General features: G+C 44.0%; 2 protein-coding genes across 2 annotated transcripts in view; one reads left to right on the top strand and one right to left on the bottom strand.

Moving 5' to 3' along the window:
* The window catches only part of CS (citrate synthase), a 28,915-nt gene extending 7,204 nt beyond the window's left edge, over positions 1 to 21,711 (top strand). Inside the window, exons 2-11 of the mRNA XM_027106657.1 lie at positions 8,531 to 8,581; positions 9,191 to 9,298; positions 10,037 to 10,102; positions 11,000 to 11,131; positions 11,522 to 11,710; positions 18,152 to 18,351; positions 19,042 to 19,171; positions 19,296 to 19,397; positions 19,595 to 19,804; positions 20,116 to 21,711. Coding sequence (XP_026962458.1) covers positions 8,531 to 8,581; positions 9,191 to 9,298; positions 10,037 to 10,102; positions 11,000 to 11,131; positions 11,522 to 11,710; positions 18,152 to 18,351; positions 19,042 to 19,171; positions 19,296 to 19,397; positions 19,595 to 19,804; positions 20,116 to 20,286 — 1,359 coding nt within the window. The 3' untranslated portion in view covers positions 20,287 to 21,711. The remainder of the gene's footprint in view (positions 1 to 8,530; positions 8,582 to 9,190; positions 9,299 to 10,036; positions 10,103 to 10,999; positions 11,132 to 11,521; positions 11,711 to 18,151; positions 18,352 to 19,041; positions 19,172 to 19,295; positions 19,398 to 19,594; positions 19,805 to 20,115) is intronic.
* Positions 21,712 to 22,446: 735 nt separating this feature from the next.
* On the bottom strand, positions 22,447 to 25,991 carry COQ10A (coenzyme Q10A). The gene is made up of 5 exons (XM_027106658.1): positions 25,643 to 25,991; positions 24,949 to 25,095; positions 23,993 to 24,185; positions 23,654 to 23,755; positions 22,447 to 23,388 (listed from the first exon to the last, which is right to left on the bottom strand). Exons 1-5 carry the CDS (start codon positions 25,762 to 25,764, stop codon positions 23,221 to 23,223), a joined length of 732 nt encoding a protein of 243 aa, XP_026962459.1. The 5' UTR covers positions 25,765 to 25,991; the 3' UTR covers positions 22,447 to 23,220.
* Between the last annotated feature and the right edge of the window lie 402 nt (positions 25,992 to 26,393).

Below are 26,393 nucleotides of genomic sequence, written 5' to 3'. Positions count from 1 at the left end.
TAGAAGTTAGGTCATACAGCCATGGTAGCACAGCAGGATAGTGGCAGAACCTGGATTTAGGACTTGACCCTTGATAACACCATATCCCAGGCTCTTTATATTCTACCCTTCTGCTTCCTTGCTTAATGCTTTAAACCATGGATGTTTCTTAAACTTTATTGTTCATAGGAATCACTTAGTGAGTTTGTTAAACTGGAGATTTGGATTTAGTAGGTCTGAGGTGAGGCCCAAGATTCTGCATGTCTGGCAAGCTCCAAGTAATGCTTGTATTGCAGGCTAGGCATTCATATTTTAAATAGCAAGGCTTTTGAGTACCTTTACATATATGTCCTTGTTGGAGCCTTAGAATCAGACTTTGAGCTAAGTAGCTTGAGTGTTATCCTAAATGTGGAGAGGAAAAGGGAAACAGTAGTTAGTTGTTTGCTTTGGATGTCTCAGTTATTTAGTAATGGAGCTGGGACTAGAACCCAAATTTCCTTTCCTAATTCCAAGGCATGTGCTTTGTGCTCTGTCTTCTACATCATTAGATAAAGTTGTCCTAACTTGAATTTTTCCTATTGTAGCCTTTTGGGTGGTCATATCAATGAATTGCTGCTTTTAAAATCCTTCATATTTCTTTAGTTTTTTCCCTAGGTTGCAGGGTGAGCTAAAATATGACTAAATTTGACATTGAAGGATGCTAGAAAGTGGCCATACTATTTAATTTTCTACATTTATTATATAATAAATACAGAGCACTTGCTGTGTGCCAGGCATGGTTTTAAGTAAATATTGACCTAATTAATTCTCATAGCAGGTACTCATAGCAGGTACTATTACTGTTCCCATTTTACAAATATTTTCTCAGGTCCTTTCTCTCCCCCTCTCCCCCTCTCCCCCTCTCTCCCTCTCTCCCTCTCTCCCTCTCTCCCTCTCTCCTTCTCCTTCTCCTTCTGGGACCCATATAATGCGAATGTTGGTGCGTTTAATGTTGTCCCAGAGGTCTCTGAGACTGTCCTCATTTCTTTTCATTCTTTTTTCTTTATTCTGTTCTGCGGCAGTGATTTCCACCATTTTGTCTTCCAGCTTGCTTATCCGTTCTTCTGTCTCACTTATTCTGCTACTGATTCCTTCTAGTGCATCTTTTATTTCAGTTATTGTATTGTTTATTTGTTCTTTAGTTTTTCTAGGTCTTTGTTAAACATTTCTTGTATCTTCTTGATCTGTGCCTCTATTCTTTTTCCAAGATCTTAGATCATCTTTACTATCATTACTCTGAATTCTTTTTGGGTAGATTGTTCTCATTTTACAGATAAGGAAATTGAAGCACAGAAAGATTAAATGACTTGGCTAGGGTCACACAGCCAGAAATGTAGTAGGAACACAATATACTAGCTTTATTCTATAGCTACATAGCCACGCTCTCCACAAACTAGCATTGCTTTGCAAATTGGAGATCTGGCTAAGAAGTGTTGCTGATGGAGGTTAGGGACAGTTGAGATCAGCTCTCCTTAAATTACTTTTGAGGTGCCTCATTAAATGGCAAAGACACTCTCTACAAAGGAAATTAAGACTTTGCTGGTGGTGGAAGTGGGGTGATAGTTTAGTTGCAAGTTCCTCTTCCCCAACCATTCCTTTAAAGTAGCATTCATATAAAAAGATCTGAGAATTGACTATAACTAAGCAGCAGTCATGACCTATCTGACACCTTTAAATGATGTTTCATTCTTACAGCCTTGTTAGGTGACCTTCCACCCTTTTCTTTCTGATTTCTTTTTTTTTTACCTTAAATGAAGTAAAAGGAGAAGGAAGCTCGTTGATTCTAGTAGTTCTCTCTCACAAGGGGAAAAAACTGTTTTTGTCTGGCTCTCATTCTGTCTGCTGAGCTTGGATAGATTTTTTTTCTTTTGCCTAAGATTTAACTTTAAACTATTCTTCTTATAATCCTTCCTCTTGCCAATGAAGCAGCCAGCCATTACAGAAACTTCAGCATGGTTTAGAAGTGGAAAAATTATCATTATGGAGAGATTTCAACTTCTTTTTTCTCTATGATGGTATGTTTCCCTATAGCCTCTTTAAAAACAAAACAGAACCACAACAACAAACTACCCACAATTAAAAGGTCTGTTGAGTGCTGATGTGGTCTCTGGGAGATAGGGCCTCTATTATAGGGAATCTGTGGGACCATGGAGCATGGAATAGCTTGAACATGGTTAGCACTGTAGAACAATAGTTTGAACTTATTCACAGGTTTTCCCTTGTTCACTTTTTGGTGACTAGTAAGAAAAAGCAAAGTTCTTTTTTTTTTTTTAATTAATTTATTTGGCTGCCTTGGATCTTCGTTGCAGCACGCAGGATCTTCGTTGAGGCATGCGGGATCTTTAGTTGTGGCATGCAGACTCTTTTAGTTGCGGCATATGGGATCTAGTTCCCTGACCAGGGATTGAACCCAAGCCCCCTACATTGGGAGCGCGGAGTCTTAGCCACTGGACCACCAGGGAAGTCCCCAGGAACGTTATTTCTTGAGTGCTGCGTCTGGCTCCCACGCGCCCTGTGTAAGATGAACAGGCTAAAGGGCTGTTTGTGCTGCGTGCTTTCTGCCCAAATGGTCCTCAGTGAGCTAGAGGAGATGGTTTAGGAAGTTAATGAAAGGAGTTGCAGGCAGCCCTGGTAAACAAGTTGAGGTGTTCCCCCTTTGTTTTAGGGCCATATTCGCTTGTTTTCTGCTCTCTGAATTTAGCTTTGGATTGATTCTTTTTAAAATAACATTTTCTGAAGGGTCTCTTCCCTTTTCATTTCTCCCTCCTGCCCCAACAGAAAGAGGGGTACTAACTTCTAAAAAGCCTCAGGCCCTACTAACTCTCACCTTAGGCATGTAGTGTTTTGGAATTTATACAGTAACACTAGTTCAAATGATTTTCAGCACGACCAGACAGCAATGCAATACAGTCGGCTCTTTGTGGGTTCTGCATCTGTGGGTTCTGCATCCGCAGGTTCTGCGTCTGTGGGTACAACCAACTGTAGATCAAAAATATTAAAAAAAAATATTCCAGAGAGGTTTCCCTGGTGGCGCAGTGGTTAAGAATCCACCTGCCAATGCAGGTGACACGGGTTTGAGCCCTGGTCTGGGAAGATCCCACATGCCATGGAGCAACTAAGCCCGTGCACCACAGCTACTGAGCCTGCGCTCTAGAGCCCACGTGTCACAACTACTGAAGCCCACATTCCTAGAGCCCATGCTCCACAACAAGAGAAGCCACTGCAATGAGAAGCCCACGCACTGCAACAAAGAGTAGCCCCTGCTCGCCACAACTAGGGAAAGCCTGCGTGCAGCAACAAAGACCCAATGAAGTCAAAACTAAATAAATTAAATAAATTAAAAATTCCAGAAAGTTCCAAAAAGTAAAACTTGAATTTGCCACGTGCGTGCTGACAACGATTTGCATAACATTTACTTTGTATTTACAACTATATAGCATTTATAATGCATTAGGTATTGTAAGTAATTTAGAGGTGATTTTAAAGTATATGGAAGAGGGGCTTCCCTGGTGGCTCACTGGTTAAGAATCCGCCTGCCAATTCAGGGGACACGGGTTCAAGCCCTGGTCTGGGAAGATCCCACATGCTGCGGAGCAAAGAAGCCCGTGTGCCACAACTACTGAGCTTGCCCTCTAGAGCCCGTGAGCCACAGCTACTGAAGCCCGCGTGCCTAGAGCCCGTGCTCTACAACAAGAGAAGCCACCGCAATGAGAAGCCCATGCACCGCAACAACAAGTAGTCCCTGCTTGCTGCAAATAGAGAAAGCACGCACGCAGCAAGGAAGACCCAACACAGCCAAAAATTAAATAAATAAATAAATTAAAAAAAAAAAGTATATGGAAGGGGACTTCCCTGGTGGTACAGTGGTTGAGAATCTGCCTGTCAATGCAGTGGACACGGGTTTGAGCCCTGGTCTGGGAAGATCCCACATGCTGCAGAGCAACTGGGCCCGTGAGCCACAATTACTGAGCCTGCGCGTCTGGAGCCTGTGCGCCGCAACAAGAGAGGCCGCGATAGTGAGAGGCCCACACACCGTGATGAAGAGTGGCCCCCGCTTGCCACAACTAGAGAGAGCCCTCGCACAGAAACGAAGACCCAACACAGCCATAAATTAATTAATTAATTTTAAAATAATAATAAAATAAATAAATTTTTTAAAAAAGAAAAAGTATATGGAAGGCGACTTCCCTGGTGGTGCAGTGGTTCAGAATCTGCCTGCCACAAGAATATACCATGGAGAAAAGACAGCCTCTTCAATAAGTGGTGCTGGGAAAACTGGATAGCTACATGTAAAAGAATGAAATTAGAACACTCCCTAACACCGTACACACACAAAAAAAACTCAAAATGGATTAAAGACCTAAATGTAAGGCCAGACACTATAAAACTCTTAGAGGAAAACAGGCAGAACACTCTGACATAAATCACAGCAAGATCCTTTTTGACCCACCTTCTAGAGAAATGGAAATAAAAACAAAAATAAACAAATGGGACCTGATGAAACTTAAAAGCTTTTGCGCAGCAAAGGAAACCATAAACAAGATGAAAAGACAAACCTCAGAATGGGAGAAAATATTTGCAAATGAAGCAACTGACCAAGGATTAATCTCCAAAATTTACAAGCAGCTCATGCAGTTCAATATCAAAACAACAGACAACCCAATCCAAAAATGGGCAGAAGACCTAAATAGTCATTTCTCCAAAGAAGATATACAGATTGCCAACAAACACACGAAAGGATGCTCAACATCACTAATCATTAGAGAAATGCAAATCAAAACTACAATGAGGTATCACCTCACACCAGTCAGAATGGTCATCATCAAAAAATCTACAAACAACAAATGGTGGAGAGGGTGTGGAAAAAAGGGAACCCTCTTGCACTGTTAGTGGGAATGTAAATTGATACAGCCACTATGGAGAACAGTATGGAGGTTCCTTAAAAAATTAAAAATGGAACTACCATATGACCCAGCAATCCCACTACTGGGCATATACCCTGAGAAAACCATAATTCAAAAAGAGTCATGTACTACAAGGTTCATTGCAGCTCCATTTACAATAGCCAGGACATGGGAGCAACTTAAGTGTCCATCGACAGATAAATGGATAAAGAAGATGAGGCATATGTATACAATGGAATATTACTCGGCCATAAAAAGAAACGAAATTGAGTTATTTGTAGTGAGGTGGATGGACCTAGAGTCTGTCATACAGAGTGGGGTAAGTCAGAAGGAGAAAAACAAATCCTGTATGCTAACACATATATATGGAATCTTAAAAAAAAAAAATGGTTCTGAAGAACCTAGGGGCAGGACAGGAATAAAGACGCAGATGTAGAGAATGGACTTGAGGACACGGGGAGGGGGAGGGGTAAGCTGGGACGAAGTGAGAGAGTGGCATGGACTTATATATACTGCCAAATGTAAAATAGCTAGTGGGAAGCAGCCACAGGGTGATCAGCTCAGTGCTTTGTGACCACCTAGAGGGGTGGGATAAGGAGGGTGGGAGGGAGATGCAAGAGGGAAGAGATATGGGGATATATGTATATGTATAGCTGACTCACTTTGTTATAAAGCAGAAACTAACATGCCATTGTAAAGCAATTATACTCCAATAAAGATGTTTAAAAAAAAAAAAAAGAATCCGCCTGCCAGTGTGGGGGACACAGGTTCAAGCCCTGCTCCGGAAGGATCCCACATGCTGCGGAGCAACTAAGCCCATGTGCCACAACTACTGAGCCTGCGCTCTAGAGCCCACGTGCCACAACTACTGAGCCTGCGTGCCACAACTACTGAAGCCCGTGCGCCTAGAGCCCTGCTGTGCAACAAGAGAAGCCATCACAATTAGAAACCTGCGCACCGCAACGAAGAGTAGCCCCCACTCACCCGCCACTAGAGAAAGCCCGTGCGCAGCAACGAAGTATATGGAAGGATGTGCTTATTAGGTTATATGCAAATACTACAACATTTTATATAAAGAACTTGAGCTTCCTCGGATTTTGGCTATCTGTTGGGGGTAGGGGGTCCTGGAACCAATCCCCCCTTGAATACTGAGGGATGACTGTAGTTTCTAGAAAAGGTGTCTCTGACCTTTTGGTGAAAGGAGGAGAAATGTAGACTTTCTCCACAGTTTGTGTGTGTGTGTGTGTGTGTGTGTGTGTGTGTGTGTGTGTGTGTGTAATCTTTAGTTTGCATGGTGCTTCCACATCCATTGTAATTTAATCGTCACAAGGCAACCCTGTGAGATGTGTGGTAGGTATCAGCACCATTTTATAGATGAGGACACTGGGGCTTATTTTGACAATATCATTTTATCTTCAAAATAATCTTGTGGGGACTTCCCTGGTGGTCCAGTGCTTAAGACTCCATGCTCTAATGCAGGGGTCACAGGTTCGATCCCTGGTCCAGGAACTAAGATCCCACGTGCTGCGCACAGCCAAAAAATAAAAAAGAGAGAAAAAAATCTTGTGAAGAAAAGTCAACCTCCTTGCCTCAGTCCTTACAACTTGGTAGTAGTATAACTGGTTGTCTTTCTTTTTTTTTAAACACTACAAGTTAGGTATTATTTTTATTTTTGTTTATTTATTTGGCAGTGCTCGGTCTTCATTACGGTGTGCAGGCTTCTCTAGTTGCGGTACATGGGCTCAGTAGTTGTGGTGTGCAGGCTCTCTAGTTGTGGCCTGAGGTCTTAGTTGCCCTGCAGCATGTGGGATCTTAGTTCCCCAACCAGGGATCGAACCTGTGTCCCCTGCATTGGAAGGTGGATTCTGGACCACCAGGGAAGTCCCTGGTTGTCTTTTTCAAAGGCAGTGTTGAACTTTCTGTTGCAACTCAGCAATCTTCATAGAAAGTTGTTTTTCTTGGGGGGAGAAATCTATCTCTAAACATAGCCTAGCTACACTATTTATATTTACAATTGCCAAGATATGGAAGCCACCTAAGTGTCCATCAAGAGATGAATGGATAAAGAAGCAGTGTTGTATATATACAATAGAATACTACTCAACCATAAAAAAGAGTGAAATTTTGCCATTTGCAGCAATATGGATGGAGTTGGAGTATATTATGTGAGTGAAATAAGTCAGAGAAAGACAGATACTGATCACTTATATGTGGAATCTAAAAAAGAAAACTAGTGACTATAACAAAAAAGAAAAAGACACTGATATAGAGAATAAACTATAGTGGTACAGTGTGGGGAGGGGAAAGATGGGGTAGGGGGTTAAGAGATCCAAACTAAGTATAAAATAAACTATAAGGATATATTGTACAGCACAGGGAATATAGCCAGTATTGTATAATAACTATAAATGGAATATAACCTTTAAAAATTAATCAAAAAAAAAAATTGTGAATCAGGGCACTTCCCTGGTGGTCAGTGGTAAAGAATCCACCTCCAATGCAGGGGACGTGGGTTCGATCCCTGGTCAGGGAACTAAGATCCCACATGCTGTGGGGCAACTATGCCCGCGTGCCACAACTACTGAGCTCCTGTGCCACAACTACTGAGCTCGCACGCCTCAACTAGAGCCCATGTGCCTCAAACTACAGAGCCCACACGCCTCAAACTGCAGAGCCCACGCACCCTGGAGCCTATGTGCCACAACTAGAGAAGAGAAAACCCGCAGGCCACAGCTAGAGAGAAGCCCGCGCACCACAACGAAGAGCTCTCACGCTACAACGGAAGATCCTGGGTGCCGCCTCTAAGACCCAGTGCAGCCAAAAATAAATAATAAATCTTTTTTAAAAAAACTGTGAATCACTATGTTGTATACCTGAAACTTATATAATACAGTACGTCAACTATACCTCAATTTAAAAGAAAAAATTCCTTTGGTACAGGTGTGTAGGTGATAAACTCTCAGCTTTTGTTTACCTGAAATGTCTTTATTTCACCCCCTTTAAGATTTCTTCCTCACCTGGGTACACAACTCTAGCTTAGTAATTATTTTCTCTCAATATTTTAAAGATAATTTACCAGTTTTCTAGTTTCCATTGCAGTTGAGCAGTCTGTTGGTTGTTGCTTTGTAGATATTCTGTTTTCTCTGTGCTTTTTCCAGGAGCATATCAGGTAGTGTTGTAAAAGGCTGCTTCCACCTGTGGGCTCTCCTAGACTGGAGAGGTTGAAGTGTTGCCAAAAGGCTAGGTGCTGAAGAAACCTTACCAGCTGGGTTAAGTAATTGATCAGTTTTCTCATTTGCTTTTCTCAGAGCTACTGTCGACTAGAGTGGGATGGACTGGGTACTTTAACAACTGCCTCTCTGACATTTCTTCTGTGCCTAACAAACCCAGCCGTAGAACCCAGGTGATGGGAGAGTCTCTTCAGGGAATGCTAATGAAGCTGTTGCTTCCAGACTGGTAACTCTTTCCAGGTTGCTCGAGGCCTTTTATAGCTTTCTTATGTCAGACTGTCCTTAGAGGCTAAAATGAAGAGAGGTTGAGTCACTGTAACTCCTTTTTAATACATAGGAGGGAGGACAATTGCATAAGGTTTTGTGTTTTCTTTGCAGAATGCATCCTGTCTTGTTCTTGCTGCCCGGCATGCCAGTGCTTCTTCCACGGTAAGGTTTGGAAAAGAGGACTGAGAATCATTGAGGCAGCTTGACCCTGGGATGGGGAGGGGTGGTGGGCTACTACTCAGCCTCTCGTCATTATCCTGAGTATCTCCTGGAGGTTTCCAGTTGTTATTGTTACAAGTATTATCACTACTACTACTTTAAGATAGCTGAAGCACTGTGGACATGATATGGACTGTGGGGTTTTGGCTGGGAAAATTAGCTCTGTAATGTACTTCAACAGAAGTACCATTCTCTTCAGTGACTATCTGTCCCATACAAGGAAATGTTGGAGCTTATGGTATTGGTTAGAAATTAGACTATTCTTAAGTTTATAATTTAATGGCAGTAAGTAATTCACATTATTGGGCAACCATCATCACTATTCATGGCCAAAACTTTTTCATCTTTCCGAATTGAAACTGTACCCATTAAACAACTCCCCATTCCCTTCTTGCTGTGCCTAATTTTACCCTCATCTGTATAGAGAAGTTGACCAGACTTCCCTGGCAGGTAGAGAAAGTCAAATTCTAAAAAGCAGTCTTAACATACCTACTTTGCAGAAATCTAATCAATATTTTGATCATCACTTAGCCTCTCTACTTCTCGTTTTAGAATTTGAAAGACATATTGGCTGATCTGATACCTAAGGAGCAGGCCAGAATTAAGACCTTCAAGCAGCAACATGGCAAGACGGTGGTGGGCCAAATTACTGTGGACATGGTAAGGGTTGTAGCGTTTTGCCTGCAAAAAGTAGCTCTGTAATATGCTTCAACAAAAGTACCATCCTCTTCACTGATTGTTCAAAGCAGTCTGTCCCACATAAGGAAATGTTGAAGCTTATGGCGTTTGTTAGAAATTAGCCTATTCTTTTCTATAAATTTAATAGTTGAGGCTAACCTAATTCATGTATGGGAGGGATAAATGAAGTTTTTATTCCTCTTCCCAACCCCTTAGCTTTTGGGCCCAAGGCTCTCTGTCTTTGAGTTAATGCTGTGCTGATCATCCAGTTAAACCACAGCTCTAGCAGGCCTTCTAGAACAGCTTTAGGATCGTTTCTTCTTCAGTCCTAAGAGTCTAAGCAGCTCAGATGATAATTTCACAACAGTGTTTAGCCATTGGTCTCCATCTCCTTTCCCTACAGTCAATCCCATTCTTTTTACTTCGGTTGGTGGGAATGAGGGGATAAAAGTGGGCAGGAGAAAAAACAATAAGAAAAGGGAGCAGAGGCAAAAATACTAACTAAAGGTAGTGATTTCTCAACTTAAAAAAATCATTTCCAGCGTTAGCAGTCTTCCTTTTAAAGTTCCATTCTATAGTAAGTTAACTCCTCAGAAATCTTCCCCCAAATGAAGTCTTGCAAGTCAGAGAATAAATTTCCTCTCCCAGGTCCCATGAAGCACTAACAAGCTCTAGCCTGAATTATTCAGACAACTGGTTACATCCTCTTCTTTTCTTTAGATGTATGGTGGCATGAGAGGCATGAAGGGATTGGTATATGAAACATCAGTTCTTGATCCTGATGAGGTAAGAGATCCTCATATCAATCACTAATAATCACTGATTTTACTGACCATTGTGCACACCATGGATTAGACCAGCAGTCCCCAACCTTTTTTTGCACCAGGGACCAGTTTTTTGGAAGACAGTTTTTCTGTGGATGGGTCAGGGGTGATGGTTTCTGGATGATTCAAGGGCATTACATTTATTGTGCACTTTAATTCTATTATTATTACATTGTAATATATAATGAAATAATTATTCAACTCACCATAATGCTGACAGGAGGCGGAGCTCAGGCAGTAATGCCAGTGATGGGGAGTGGCTGTAAATACAGGTGAAGCTTCACTCACTCGCCTGCCGCTCACCCCCTGCTGTGCAGCCTGGTTCCTAACAGGCCGTGGACCAGCACCAGGGTTCTGGGGACCTCTGGCTTAGACCACTAAGGGTGCGGAGAACAAAATAAAGCACGTACCTGTATATTTTGGAAGGTGAAAATAGGTATATATGGAATAACTGAAGAGCGAGTTTACCTTTCTAATATATCAACTAGTAAAACTAAAAGTACAAAGCAGGAGTAAGTTACCTAAAGATTTGCTCTTTAAAAGTTCTAACTTGGGCTTCCCTGATGGCGCAGTAGTTGAGAGTCCGCCTGCCGATGCAGGGGACACGGGTTCATGCCCCGGTCCAGGGGGACCCCACATGCCGCGGAGCGGCTGGGCCTGTGAGCCATGGCCGCTGAGCCTGCGCGTCCAGAGTCTGTGCTTCGCAACGGGAGAGGCCACAACAGTGAGAGGCCCACGTACCGCAAAAAAAAAAAAAGTTCTAACTTGTTGACAGGTCTGATGAAAGTGGGATCAGTCAATTATGTGACTTCGAAGCTAACAAACTTTAGAGTTGTAATCCTTACTCTTCTCCCTCAAGGGCATCCGTTTTCGAGGCTACAGTATCCCTGAATGCCAGAAAGTGCTGCCCAAGGCTAAGGGTGGGGAAGAACCCCTGCCAGAGGGATTATTTTGGCTGCTGGTAACTGGACAAATCCCAACAGAGGAACAGGTAAGCAGAAGGACACTAGCGCTTCTCATTCACCTCCTTCTTTGCCTTTTTCTAATCTCAGACACTGAATCCTGATCTGGTTATGGGTGGTAGTTTATAGAGGGGAAGGAATCAGAGTAGAGTTCTGCTGTATAAGTGGACTGTATTGAATTCTCTTGGATTTTCTTTACTTAGAGGTCACTGTCTTTTTATTTTATTTTTTTATTTTTAATTTTGGCTGCACAGCACAGCTTGCAAGATCTTATTTCCCCGGAATTGAACCTGGGCCCCCAGCAGTGAGAGTGCCGAGTCGTAACCACTAGACCGCCAGGGAATTCCCTTTGTTTTTTAATTTCTCTTCTTTTTCTTTTTTCCTTGCCTAGTGTTTTGAACAATGTCTCCCTTTCACAGGTATCTTGGCTCTCAGAAGAGTGGGCAAAGAGGGCAGCTCTGCCTTCCCATGTGGTCACCATGCTGGACAACTTTCCCACTAATCTACACCCCATGTCTCAGCTCAGTGCAGCCATTACAGCTCTCAACAGTGAAAGCAACTTTGCCCGAGCATATGCAGAGGGTATCAACCGAACCAAGTACTGGGAGGTAGGAAACTTTGCTGTGATGATTGATGTTTGATGGAGATCCAAAGGACTTGAGTGTGAAGGAAGAAAAAGGAATGTAGAATCCTTTGGAAAATTACTACCCTGAGTTATGCCAGAAACTCATTTAAAAGAATTTTACTGTAGGCTTGCTTTTTATCCGTCTTTGGAATTACAAAGATAAATGAAGCATGCTTTCTATCACCAAGGTTATTGATTTAATTAGGGTGATATACACATAAAAAAGAAACTATGGGCTTCCCTGGTGGCACAGCGGTTGAGAATCCGCCTGCCAATGCAAGGGACATGGGTTCGAGCCCTGGTCCAGGAGGATCTCACATGCCACGGAGCAACTGGGCCTGTGTGCCACAACTACTGAGTTGCGCACCACAGCTGCTGAGCCTGCATGTCACAACTACCGAGGCCCATGTGCCTAGAGCCCGTGCTCCACAACGAGAGAGGCTGCCGCAGAGAAGCCCGCACACCACAATGAAGAGTAGCCCCCGCTCGCCGCAGCTAGAGAGAGCCCGCGCACAGCAGTGAAGACCCAGTGCAGCCAAAAATAAATATAAATAAAATAAATCAATTTATTTAAAAAAAAAAAGAAACTACAATTCAGTAATCTTGCTGGAATAGAGGTGTGTACACTGTGCTGTTGGAACATTGAAAAAGATGTGACTTAACTGCAGAGCCCCCGAGGAAGGTTTTGCAGAGTAGTCTCACTCTGGCCCCAAAGGGTCCCTTCTCCTTCTCTTCAAATAAGGAGAACCATTCATTCATTCATTCATTCATTTATTTCTGCGTTGGGTCTTTGTTGCTGTGCATGGGGTTTCTCTAGTTGCAGTGAGCAGGGGCTACTCTTTGTTGTGGTGCACAGGCTTCTCATTGTGGTGGCTTCTTGTTGCGGAGCATGGGCTCTAGGCGCTCGGGCTTCAGTACTTGTGGCACGCAGGCTCAGTAGTTGTGGCACGTGGGCTTAGTTGCTCCACAGCATGTGGGATCTTCCCAGACCAGGGCTCACACCCGTGTCCCCTGCATTGGCAGGTGGATTCTTAACCACTGCGCCACCAGGGAAGTCCCCAGATAAGGAGAACCCTGAGAATTTGGAAGAATGGCAGCTAAGGCAACTCTGGAGGCTAGGAGGACTAATGCCAGTCGGCCACAGTTTGGACTAACCCACTCAAGATACCTGTCAGGAGTGGAAGGGTGGTTAGTATCCTGGAAGTAGGATCCAAAAAGCAAATGAGCTTTATTCTCTGAAAATGAAATGTGATCTTAATAGTTCGAACTCTGTGGTTAGAGTATGAGAAGATTGTTGGGCCTTGTCCTAGCGCATAGGACATAATTCCTTCCATCCTCTTTCCAATACCCCACATACTCACAAACACTGGGTAAAGTACAATTTATCTGGCTAAGTTTACAGAAGGACATCTCATTTTCTTTTGTTTCTTATTTAGAGACAGGTAGTATAGGAAGAGAAAAGTTCCTTTCTGCAAAGCAGATACACTAAAGGATTTTTAACCAGGAGAAGGTCCCCAAAGAGTTCACTATGAGGCAAGGCACAGAGTAGCATGGCCCACTGGTCTGATGAAATCTCCTTGGGGTTTTGGCAAATCCCACTTCATTGGATTGATCAATATTTATTCAGTGCCAACTGTGTATAGAGAATTGTGTTTGCTGTTGGGGGAAAGAGGGAAAGTTTGCAATTGATACTAGTCTGGTTGGCTTTGAGGAGGAAGGTATAGGAATGATGCAAACTAAACCTATTCACAAGCATTTATAAAGTCACACATCAGCAGGTTCAGAAGGTTGTATAAACTGAATACGTTGCTTTTCATTTTCTTTTTAAAATACTGTTCAAGTAATTGTTATCTGTGTGGGTCACCATAACAGAAAAGGTTAAATCAAGGCCAACAGTTCTTCTATTTTAAAACTTGTCTTTTAGAAATTGACCACTGAGAAGTGCCTGTTACTTCTTACAGTGCTGTTGTGTTGCCTGTTGTAGAGTTCTTCATACTTTGCAATAAATACCTATAAGATATTTCCCAGGTATCCAAACATGCTGCATTGCTTCACACTGTCCTTTATTGAGTCAGGAAAATGAATCTTGTTCTTCTCTGCTTGCTATTGCCTCCATTTCAGTGTACAGCCATTGATTGGTTGTCCTGCCACCTCTTTGTGAGATATCATCTGAGGGTGGCTGTCTTGAGGTGAACATTGTATTTCAGGACTTTGCCAACCTGGAGAGTGTTTCTAAGCAATACTGATATATCTCTCAGCCTCAGGATGTGCATCTAATAAGTTCACACTGAACAAAAATTAGCACCATGAACTGCTTTAGTGGAGCTTGGTGCTCTTTTGCGGCCATATCCTATCTCTCTCAAAGATCAGACATGCTATTTGAGTTTAGTTCTCTGTCTTGGTTAATTTAACCATGCTACTTTAGTAGAATTACATGACAGCATTCAGCTGGTTATTTCTGTTTAAAAATTTATGTTAAGGAGTATATGTGATCTAATTCTCTACTAGAATCATCAGCTCATGCTGTTTTTCACATACACCTCAAGAGGATGATCTTTCTACAACTTTCCTTCCATAACAGTTTACATGACTTTAGATAAATAGTGTAATCTATTGAGGTGAAAAAGTTACATCTATTACTAATTTACTAATTGACTTAACTTCACTCGTGACTAGGAGATTACTCTGATGCACCAGCTGTTTAATTATGAAGTAGCCTTAAGATATTGTTGAATTGGGTAAAATCGGCAAAGTAGCTGACAGATGAGGTTTTTCTAGTAAGGCATATGAACAGTATATGTAGGTTTTGAAGCTGTTTAGTCTATAATAAAACCATCATCCCAACACCTAACAACTCTTGAAAGCATGCCAAATATTAGCTTAAATGTTTTATATTCATTATCTGATTTAATCATCGGAACAGCCCCATGAGGTAGATGTCACTGATGTCATTTTACCGAATGGGAAAGCTGAAGATTAGAGAAAATAAGTAGCTTGCCTAGGGTCATGCAGCTAGTAACTGGTAGACAGCAGATTGAGACTTGAGTTCGCTTCACTCTAGGGTCTCTTCACCATTAATACTGAATCTCCTCTTTTTCTGTGTCTTCTTTATAATGACTGATAGCTAACACAACATTGTAAGTCAACTATACTCCAATAAAGATTTTTTTTTAAATGACTGATAGCTAAATATTTGGTCAGAATTTCTCTAGCACTGGAGATGCTGGCTCCCAATGATGATTATGGTCAGTTTTGTTACCTTTATTCCAGGCAGTTGTGATGGTGGCGTGATTTGTCTTTTTTTCTGAGGGTTTAAAGATGAAGAATGAGTTAGTACCAGTAGCTAAATAGCACCTCAGTCTTAGTTTATTAAAGAAGAAATAAGGGGGCTTCCCTGGTGGCGCAGTGGTTGAGAGTCTGCCTGCCGATGCAGGGGACACGGGTTCATGCCCTGATCCGGGAAGATCCCACATGCCGCGGAGTGGCTGGGCCCGTGAGCCGTGGCCACTGAGCCTGTGCGTCCGGAGCCTGTGCTCCGCAACGGGAGAGGCCACAACAGTGAGAGGCCCACGTACCACAAAAAAAAAAAAAAAAAAAGAAGAAGAAGAAATAAGGAGGCGTTCTCTGTCAGTGTGTTTGTTTCTTTATTTAACCACTTGATTGTACAGCTTTACCACTACAAAAAGCAGGGTAAAGATTCCACACTGTCATACCTGGTCTGATACTTGCTGCTTTATAAACTTCATCCTCAGTGGTAGAAGTTGAAACAGTCCTCTTTTTGTAGTTTCTTTATGTTGTGGTCATTCATACTTTACAAATGATTTTAAAAGTTAGTACATACTCCACAGATAACAGTTTGCCTAGCCCAGGATCTTGTTCTTGGCATTCTGCTAATGAATCCAGGTCCCTTAGAACTGCATATCCTTGATGCAGGCTTCTGGAAATAACCTACTTCCTTGGGGGATGTGAATCTGCAAGAAGGTATGGTTAATAGTATGATTATCATGTAAATAATCTCCTGAGAACTTGCAAGTGTTAGCTAAGTACTTCTTGCTTCAAGTAGCTTTTTAATTTTGGCAGTATTCTCATTGAATCTTGGTGGCATTGACAAAATTCACTGAGTGCTTGAGTAATAGATGACTTCACAGAGATTATCTCATTTAGGCTAGTTATTATAGATTTTGTTCTTTGTTCCAACAAAACTACCAAAACCTGATGACTTCTTACAGGAACATTTAGCCAGTTAGCTTGATAGGACAGCACAATGTAATGTCATTCAGCAAGTATTTTCTCCACGCTTTCAATGTACTGTGACTGAAAGTAGAAATTTTTATTGTTTCGTTTTGTGTTTTGTTTTTTGGCCGCATCTCATGGCTTGCAGGATCTTTCCCAACCAGGAATTGAACCCAGGCCCTGGCAGTGAAAGCACCGAGTCCTAACCACTGGACCGCCAGGGAATTCCTGAATTTTTTTGTTATTAAAAGAAAAAACTTGGGGGCTTCCCTGGTGGCGCAGTGGTTGAGAGTCCACCTGCCGATGCAGGGGACACAGGTTCGTGCTCTGGTCCGGGAAGATCACACATGCCGCGGAGCGGCTAGGCCCGTGAGCCATGGCCGCTGAGCCTGTGCATCCGGAACCTGTGCTCCACAGCGGGAGAGGCCACAACAGTGAGAGGCCCAGGTACTGCAAAAAAAAAAGAAGAAAAAGAAAAAACTTGGGAATTCCATGGCGGTCCACTGGTTAGCACTCCATGCTTCCCTTCCACTGCAGGGGGCACGAGTTCGATCCCTGGTCTGGGAACTAAGATCGCACAAGCCTCACAGCGTGGCCAAGAAAACCCAAAAACTACTCAAACCCTGTCGCCCTCCCTAAAAGAAAATCCCTATGAGAAGATAAAATTGAGACGTAAAAGTTGAGCACGCTATTAACATCACAAAAAGACAACCAGATATTATATGTTTCTCTTAATAAATGAACACAGCACTATTCATCAAAAAGTCTTGCTGGGCTTCCCTGGTTGGCGCAGTGGTTGAGAGTCCGCCTGCCGATGCAGGGGACACGGGTTCGTGCCCCAGTCCGGGAAGATCCCACATGCCGCGGAGCGGCTAGGCCCGTGAGCCATGGCCGCTGAGCCTGCGCGTCCAGAGTCTGTGCTCCGCAGCGGGAGAGGCCACAACAGTGAGAGGCCCGCGTACCGCAAAAAAAAAAAAAAAAAGTCTTGCTAAAGAAATTGAACATGAATCTGCTCAAACCTCTAGCTCTATCAGTCTGTCGGAAATACAGTGGATAGAGGGACATGTTAAATGACATCACAGGTATATAACTAGCAAAATCTAAACTGTGGGAAATTCTACAGGACAAATGATCTGATTTTCCACAAATAAACTGCAGAGTAAAAAAAGGACAGCATAAGAGGGAACTTAAATTAATTAAAAAGACTTCAGAGACATGTCATACAATTGCAATGTGGGCTATTTTCAGTGAAACAGACAAATGAGGGGGAGCTTTATAATAAATGAATGAGGTGGGGGGGACTTGAATACTGAGTAGATAGTTAATGATATTGAAGAATTGTTAAATTCTTTTCAGTAGGATAATGGTTTTGTGATTTCGATTATGAAGGACCTTTATCTTGTAGAGATACATGCTTAAATACTTACATGTTATATATGATATCTGGGGTTCACTCAAAATAATTTGGGAGATGAGAGGGGAAAGTAAGGGTATGGATGAAACAAGCATGGCCATGAGTTAATAATTATTTAAGCTAGATGATGGTTATTAGCCGAGTGGGTAACCTTGTGCCCCAGTTTTTACAAATGAAGGCTATGTTACCTTACAGGACTATTGTAAGAAAAGAAAAAAATGAAAATAATATATCTAGCACAGTACCTGTTATATAGTAAGTGCTTAAAAAATGGAAGCCTTTGTTCATAACTAACAATTGAATGCCACTGTTTGACCCTTGGCATATATGGTGAATTTTCCTTGAAAGATGGAACATAGAATTATTAAAAACCTAGTGTCGTAGCACATTCTTTGAATGCAATGTCATGTAGTGGAAAAGATCATGGTTAAACATATAAGGGTTCAAAATCTGACTTTGGCATTTAACTGAATGCTCTGAGCCTCAGTTCTCCTTTTAAAATGGAGGTCATTATATACTTTGTAGAATGGGAAAAAATTGGGAATAATGTTTTAATATACATGAGATAGTTTGTATAAATCCCTTAATGCGGTGCCTGGGTCATAACAGTTATTCAGTTAAATGGCCATTGTTGTTATACTCCATTTATAATCACCCAGCATAGAATCATCAATCCAAATAGCCCAGTCCATAGAGAACAAACACCATCCCTGCCTAATTCTTCCTTGTTGATAATTCCTCTTCTTTTTTTCTCCATTTTCCTCTTCTCCCCATCAGTTGATTTATGAAGACTGTATGGATCTGATTGCAAAGCTACCTTGTGTTGCAGCAAAGATCTACCGGAATCTCTATCGAGAGGGCAGCAGTATTGGGGCCATTGATTCTAAGCTGGACTGGTCCCACAATTTCACCAACATGTTAGGCTATACTGACGCTCAGTTCACGGAGCTCATGCGCTTGTACCTCACCATCCACAGGTGAGGGAGACCCAGCAACCATAGCCACCAGGTGCCTGGATTGGTGGTGAATATTAAGGAAAACTCCTTGGGACTTCCCTGGCAGTAGTAGCTAAGTAGTTAAGACTCTGCGCTTCCACTGCAGGGGGCCGTTGGTTCCATCCCTGGTCGGGGAATTAAGATCCTGTATGTCATGCAGCATGCCAAAAAAACCCAAACTCCTTAACAGGTGGTAGGCAGCAAGGAGATGGAAACACAGCGTATGGGATGGTACAAGGCAAGATCGGGGTCTGGTAAAGAAGGTCAGGAGGTCTAGAAAAATTACCATAACCACGCTAAGGGTAAGATAGTGCTTCTGGCTAGGAAAAGGTACTAGCTGCTCACATTAGACAGGTCCTTTGGCTTTCCAGGAGCTCCCTCTTCTGGCCATTGCTGTTAAAGCTGCAGTGAGAGTCAGGGAGCTTGGCACGCAGGCCAGGCATCATCAAGCAGTAACCTCTCCAGCCCTGTGGATTAGTGAACAAAGGCTGATGATAAGATTGGGACATCTCTTACAAGAGCGTATGTATAAGTGACTAGCTATAGGCTGGTGTGAATCCATAGCTAGGCTAGTATGTGACAATAAGAGAACAGCAAGGACTGTGTTTCAATAATCTGCCCCTTTTTTCTCCTTTCTCTTGGCCTTGATTCTCCTTTCTTACTTCCCCACAGTGACCATGAGGGTGGCAATGTAAGTGCCCATACCAGCCACTTGGTGGGCAGTGCCCTTTCAGACCCCTACTTGTCCTTCGCAGCAGCCATGAATGGGCTGGCAGGGCCCCTGCATGGACTGGCAAATCAGGTAAGACTGTTCTTTTTCTTCTCCTGCTCCGTGTTTTTCTTACTCCCATGCTTTGTTTCTGATCCTGGCGTTCTCTCCTGGCATATGCATTGACACTCTTTTATTCTCCAAACCTTACCCACAGGAAGTACTTGTCTGGCTGACACAACTACAGAAGGAAGTTGGCAAAGATGTGTCAGATGAGAAGTTACGAGACTATATCTGGAACACACTCAACTCAGGACGGGTAAGCAGAGATGCTTAGCAACTAGGAAAGAAGCCAAGACTCAAGTTCTATAATTTGGAAGAATGAAGGAGAAAAGAATGAGATAACTCCCTAAATTAGAGGAGATTTTTTTTCCATTCGTCTACCCTAAAAAATGCAGAAAAGACAAAAATTTCTACCTGAGAATACAACTGGTTTTCCCCCCCTATCCTTTGCAGGTTGTCCCAGGCTATGGCCATGCAGTACTAAGGAAGACTGATCCACGATATACCTGTCAACGAGAGTTTGCTCTGAAACACCTGCCTCAGGACCCCATGTTTAAGCTGGTTGCTCAGCTGTACAAGATTGTGCCCAATGTCCTCCTAGAGCAGGGCAAGGCCAAGAATCCTTGGCCCAATGTAGATGCTCATAGTGGGGTACTGCTCCAGGTGAGTCCTCCTTTCCCTGCTTTCCTCTAATTTATACCAAACCTTACTATTCTCTGCCATGCACAAAATCAACTCCCTAGTCAGAGCAAGGACTCTCACACCTCTTTCCTTACGCTTTTGTTAAATTTGCCTATGGTGGGGGAGGTGTGGGCTGGAGGAAAGGGGTGCTTTCCTTTCAGAATCCAGTTGCTATACTTTTCCCAGTCATTTCTATTTAAGGCTAACTGGGTTAAGGCTTTTAATCAATCTGGACTTGTACATGCCACTACCTGTGGGCCTTTAACAAAACTTTTTTCTCTTTTACCTTACAGTACTATGGCATGACGGAGATGAATTACTACACAGTCCTGTTTGGGGTATCACGGGCACTGGGTGTATTAGCACAGCTCATCTGGAGCCGAGCCCTAGGCTTCCCTCTAGAGAGGCCCAAGTCCATGAGCACAGACGGTCTGATGAAGTTTGTGGACTCTAAGTCAGGGTGAAACTGAAGACTGGGAGGAAACTAGCTACCAGAAAGTGAGGGATATTAAAGAAAAAAAAAAGTATAATTTTGTTTCAGGGGGCTTCTAAAGACTTAAGATTAAATTGTATCTGAGGCACTGATGATAAGTTTGAGGTTAAGATATTAACTAAGATTTTAAAAGATGAAAAGTAACCCCTTTTTCCCTAACCAGCTCCTTTCCCCGGCCTGGTATGAGTTGCCCATCAACTATAGGATGACCAGGACTAATGCATGTGGTACGGGTTAGGTTTACCCGTGCCCCCACCCAATCTCCAGAGTAAGATCTTTCCCTAGGTCAAAGCTGGTTGCAGAGAATCTGCAGTCACTTCAGCAGAGCTTTTGGTTCTACTCTGCCCACCCCTTAATAGGCCAGCAAACCAGGACCCTGCCCCTTCTGTTTCCATAGGAATCATGTTGGATTGTCACCTGTACCAAGCCCCATTAACCTCTCCCATGCACACAGACACTTCCTAGCAAGACCGATTGGTTATGCTTTGGCTTTTTTTGTTTGTTTGTTTTTAATGATACCAGGTGATCATAAAGGCCATGGTATTTGTTGTGACTGGCACCCCGTGTTTGATTTTTATTTCTCTTTTTTAAATTATCCCATTGAAATTAAGATCTGGGAGTGTTCTATTCCTTGTTACTTGAATACTCACCTCTTTCCAGATTTTCTATACCTGCTGCACCTCAAGCCAAGGTTGCTGTGGACCTTCCCCTCTTGGTCCCTACTAGAGACCTCTTTCAGCAGGTTGTATACAGCACTGTATGATATTGTGGTCTTTCCCATTATTTGGCTTTATCAGTGCTTAATATGAACTAAGCTTTTTACTTCCCTGGAACACAAGCCACTACCCTCTGACCTTTTTTCTTTCCCCTTTAATATGCTGTGGGCTGTAGAACAGGGACTTGGGAATTACCAGCATGATATCTTCATGGCCTGATCCCAGGGGTACTAGCACCTCTTTCTGAACAGGGAAATGAGATTGGACATGGTCTCCTTTGAATATGAGGTACTGGGGCTGAGGGCATTAAAAATAGTAAACCTCCCTCCTCATCCCCTGCCACAAGCAAATATCCTTTTATTTATCAGGGTTCTTATCCTGCCCCTTCCCCAAGAGCTCACAGTACAGTGTTTGTTTTAGAAGCCCCATATGCACAGGTTTCCAGTGACTCAGAATGCTCTACTGCCTTTTCTTTTCAAGAAAGGATTAAAAATACACTCCTGCTGTGCCCCCTTCCTCCCTCGCAACTCCTGCCTGTGTTTGTGTGGATCCCAAATCCCCAGAACCACGCTGTTGAGATGGATAATACTGTCTGTAAACCCCTGGGTAACTGTCAAGTCATGATGCAGACTTCAGGTTGTTCTGTATAAAATGCAAAATAAATGTTTTTATTAACAATGCTTGAGCCTAGTAAATAAGGCCTGGGACAATCTCTATTATGAGGTAAGGATTCTGGCTAGCAAGATCCTGGACTTGGTGGGTTATGTTATCCTGTGCATCTTTTTTATCTTGAGGTAGGTTTGGCATTCATTTACGCTAATCAGAAGACAGGTTCCCTATGAGATTTCCAAAGGAGATTGCTGTCTGTCTTCATGGTTAGAAGTCCTTGATCTTTAGCCCCTATCCTTCCTAAATTTGTCGTAAGGTAGAACACTCAAGGACTGTAGCTGAGACGTCACAACTGCTTATGTGGCTAATCCAAGGAAGCTGGTCCAGCCCATTGGGTGAAAGGAACAAACTATACCAAGGGCAGTGAAGGTAGAACTGCTGACTCAGGATCTGAGCCTCTAGAGGGCTCTGGTACTTCGTGAAATGCCAGTTCTTTGCAGCTTCCCTTAAGGATCCCCCAGAATAAGAGGTGGTCTGGAGGGCATCAGTTATATGGGAGGTCTGAGACCAGATTACTCTGTCCTGAGACTCCTGCTGCAACTGACCTTCTGAAAAAGTCTATAAATAGACAAGGGAGTGGGTACTAGGTCCTGGCTTGTAGAATGTGCTACTATAGTTAGCAGGGACACTGTGTCCAAGAGGACTTCTTGCACCTTCACTCCCCTAGGGAAGGAAGCCATGACTTTCTACTACTCTACTATAGCTACATTATTCCCCTGAGAAGCAATATATAAAAGTCAAATTCATACTGTCACAATTAATTTATTGAAATTTTATAAAAACTCAGGAGTGGAAGAATAAGGTACAACCCAAGAGTATAACTGTTCAGTGCTCTTTTGCTCCTTTCCCCCTGTGGAAATGATGGGGAGAAAGCCCCTTGCTCTCCACTAGCCAGGCAGCATGGAACTATTCTTAAAGTGAGGTCATACAGATTTCAAGCTGGGGCCAGATCTCAGGCATCTCCTGAGGGGCTGAGGGCATTAAAAATAGTAAACCTCCCTCCTCATCCCCTGCCACAAGCAAATATCCCTTTATTTATCAGGGTTCTTATCCTGCCCCTTCACCAAGAGCAGGCAAAGTTACTGACTACCCAGTAGCTCTGTGTCAGAGAAAGGAACTCAGTTTATTCAGTCCTAAGAAAAGTTGCTGGCTTCCCCTGGTCAGACACTAAGGCACCTTGACAAGAGCTCAGAGACAACCATACAGTCCTGATTATAATTCACTGTGAGAAGGTTGCAGGCATCAGGCATATGGGCTGTCAAGATGAGCCTGACCCTTTCCTAAGCATACTTTCCTTTCCATACTTCCATACTACTTTCCATACTAAGCATTCCTTTCCATACTTCCCTGCCTTTTCTTTCCCCCAGCATTTCCAGCCAGCTTAGAGCCCAGTTTGAGTGGAAGAACAGTATTATGAACATAGACTCTTCTCTCAGATTGGAGCAGGAGCTAAATGAAATAAATAAGAGAATTGGGTGAGGAGGGAGAGGAGAGGTGAGGCTAGAGAACAATCCTTTGCCTCAAGTTTGGTGCACCTCATGGAACATCAGTTCACGGGGGATGGCTGTTTCTGGACCAAACTTGGTTGCTGCCCGGCGCTCGAAGGCAGTGACATTCCGTTTGACAACCTCATCAAAAAACATGGTGGCCAGCTGGGAGTGCAGCAGAGAACGAAATTCAAAGGAAATCTGGGAATGGGTAAGAAACAGAAACTCTTCAAGACCATGTTGGATAGTCCCTGGCCAAATGCAAGGATACTATTCAGTGCCTTTTCCTCCCGCTCCAGTTCATTAGATCCCCTCAAAGGCCCTGGGACTGAGTATAAAGTACAAGTTTGATACAAGCTCAGACCTGTGAAGAGTGTCATTGACTTGTGAAATAACTGTCACAGTACCTCAGCTGAGCCCCCCACAACCCAATTGTAGCCCTGTGCTATACAGCCTCCTGACTCACCCAGAAGTCCACAGTGCAAGTTCGGGGATAGGCAGGAATACCAGGACTGAACCGCCAAATGGTCTCTAAGTGGTTGAAGAGCTTGCCGTCGGTGCAAACAGCCTAGAATAGGACAATCAGGTAGTTAAACAATATTATGATGGAATTAAACCTGTATCAGGTATAGGAGGCTATAAGAAGGAATTGAAAGCCATTTTCCTCTCCTAATATTTTATTAGGGAAATATTTGGCACGTGGAGATAAAAATTCATTACAAGGAAAGCCACAATAGCCTTTAAACGTAAAAATGCCAGAGAACACAAAAAACTTCCTGATCAATCCCTCCCAGACAGGCCTCACCTTGACCATGTGAGGTTTGACCATGGAAACAGCAGAAGTATAACGTTCCATAACAGGTGGAAAGCCAACCTCCAACTGGGCCTTCAGGTGACCTTTGCGGCTGGATACCACCAAAGACTTCTTACACCAGGGCACAAACTCACGATACTCCTGGACATTGGCTACCACCTCGTACATCTCCTGCATTGAGTACCTAGGGGAAGGAATCAGAGAGAGGCCAAGGAACTGCCAGATGGGTGACGTTCCTCCTTGCTCTAGGCACCCTCCCCCCCATGCCCACTAATCATGCACCTTCAGGAACTAGAGATGCCAAATAAGCCTGGATAAATGACTTTGCAAAAGCAAATGTGCAAATCTCCATGACGTTAGTGTTACCTTAAGTTTTGCAGTTTACAGAGTGCTTTTGCATTTACTATTTTGATGCTAAGACCATCTAGGGAGAACAGAGGTCGATTTTACTGATGATTCACAAAAGGACTCAAATCCCAGCTCTATGACAGTGTGGCCCTAGGTAAATTATTACTGTCTCCGTATCTCCTCTGTGAATCATAGGTAATAGTAATTGATTCGTAAGTTTGTTGAAAGGATCAAATGAGAAAATCTATGGTAAAACACCTAAGCAGCCTGCTAGCAGTAGTAAGTGCTCAGTAAAGTGTTAACTCATATTGTGCTCAGAGTACCTAAAGTCAGGTCAGCAGAGAAATAATATCCTGTTGTCTTATGTTATTGTCCAATTGTAGTCATGTTTCACAATGCACAGGCACAGCAACCAGGAAGGGGGGAATTAAGGTTGGAAGGCTGGCAGAGGAGGATAAAGGATCAGTAATATAGCTGGGAAGCATGGGACGGCCAGGGATCTTGCCCACTATGGCTACCCTTACGTTCCAGCCTGCACATGCTTTTTGTTTGGCGAGAAAGTGAATGTGGAGGGCTGCTGGACAGGAGGGGATGCTCACCCCATGATCCTACGCTCGGAGTAAGCCTTTCGCTTGTTGGTGAAGGGGGCAGCAAAGCCCATGAAGGAACGGCTGGGAGGTAAGCCAGCCTCAGCCGCCAAGACCTGGGCAGCCCGGGGCAAGAAGAGGCTGCAGGAGATCAGAAATCTAAGGCCAAAAGGAAAGGAGAGACACGTTACGATTCTTTCCTTGTGTTCCTCAACCATTCCCAGGTGAAGGGGAAGAGGGGCGCATCCCAGAGGAAGGTCGTCCAAACAAGCTTTTCGCCTAGCACCTGCTGCAGCCCGCCAGGCTCCCTTGGCCAAGCAGTCACGAGTGCGAAAGGTCGAGGGCGGCGGAGGACAGTGCCGGGGGAGGAATTGGGGAAAAGCGGGATGCATGTGATGTGCCAGGTGCCTTTGACTGGAGGCTACCCTACTGCTGAAAGCGAGGACTCTCAGGAAGCATCACAGTCCCCGGGACTTCGCCAAGCCCGCTGTTGCCAGGGCACCCGCGAGGGGCAAGAAGTGGTTGGGCACCCACCTCGAAGACTTTGCCTCGCGAATAACTTGCAAAAGCATTCCCTAAAGCTCTACATTAGACCCCAAGGTATGACCGTAGCTGCCCTCCCGCCGTGCCTGCACCGAGAGCTGCAACTTCGGGGTCCTGGGCGACCCCTTTAGCTCCAGCCCCGACGTCCGCATCTCCCTCTCACCTCATTGGGACCGGCGGTCGCGGAGGGACCGGGGGCGGGGCCGGGCGCAGGGAGAGGCCGCTGCAGCCCCTGGCCGCCGCGCGCGTCCCGGCCGGGAGTCGCCGCGCGCCTGCCGAGGCCATGCGCGCTGCCCTCCCTTGCCCTCTCGGCTCTGATACCAGCTGCGCACTCCTCAGTCCAGAGGAAGAGCGGAGGTTAGCGGCAGCCGGGCGGGTTCAGGGCCCCCGAGCGCAGGGGCGGCGTTGGGCGGTAGCTCCTCTCCCTCTGTTCCTGCCCGGGCGGCCGGGTAGCCTAGAACTGAAGCCGCTACCGCTGCTCCCGCAGCTCCCAGTAACCCCACGTCACGCCGTTGCCATGGCTCGGAACCTGGAGAGGGGGGAAGGAAGGGGACCACGCGGCCTGTCGGGAGATGTAGTTTCACCCCTCTGGCGAGAAAGGGCGCTGGAGGGGGTGTTTGAGAAGCTGCAGAGATGGCTCCGTGGAGCGAGCTCACCAGGCAAGCTACTTGCCGAGTCTGTGGTCACGGACCTGGTACATAAGCACAGAAGCGACTTCTTGGTCATGTCAACAGCATATGCCGTTGGTCTTCTGAACGTCTGTCTTAGAGACTTTACTATATTCTGCCTTGTTTATAGTTAGAAGTTCCATTCATCTTTGTAGCACATAGTACCTAGTGCTGTGCTTTGCATCTTTGAGAAAGGAAATTAATGTTCCAAGATCTGGGCTAAGACTTTGCATAGTTTTCTCTTTT

This window comes from Aethalodelphis obliquidens, unplaced genomic scaffold (genome assembly GCF_003676395.1).
Source record: "Aethalodelphis obliquidens isolate GAN/ISIS:26980383/991018 unplaced genomic scaffold, ASM367639v1 scaffold8, whole genome shotgun sequence".
NCBI classification, from domain to species: Eukaryota; Metazoa; Chordata; class Mammalia; order Artiodactyla; family Delphinidae; genus Aethalodelphis; species Aethalodelphis obliquidens.
The sequence above is the reverse complement of the archived record's forward strand: the minus strand, read 5'-3'. Positions and strand labels throughout refer to the sequence as shown.

Bases quoted from the DNA above. Each gene is read 5' to 3' on its own strand.
- COQ10A (XM_027106658.1), bottom strand. From the start codon at position 25,764: ATGGCCTCGGCAGGCGCGCGGCGACTCCCGGCCGGGACGCGCGCGGCG. The intron at 25,096-25,642 runs GTGAGAGGGAGA...TTTTGGCCTTAG, and splicing joins CGACCGCCGGTCCCAATGAG to ATTTCTGATCTCCTGCAGCC. The intron at 24,186-24,948 runs GTGAGCATCCCC...TCCTTCCCCTAG, and splicing joins TCCGAGCGTAGGATCATGGG to GTACTCAATGCAGGAGATGT.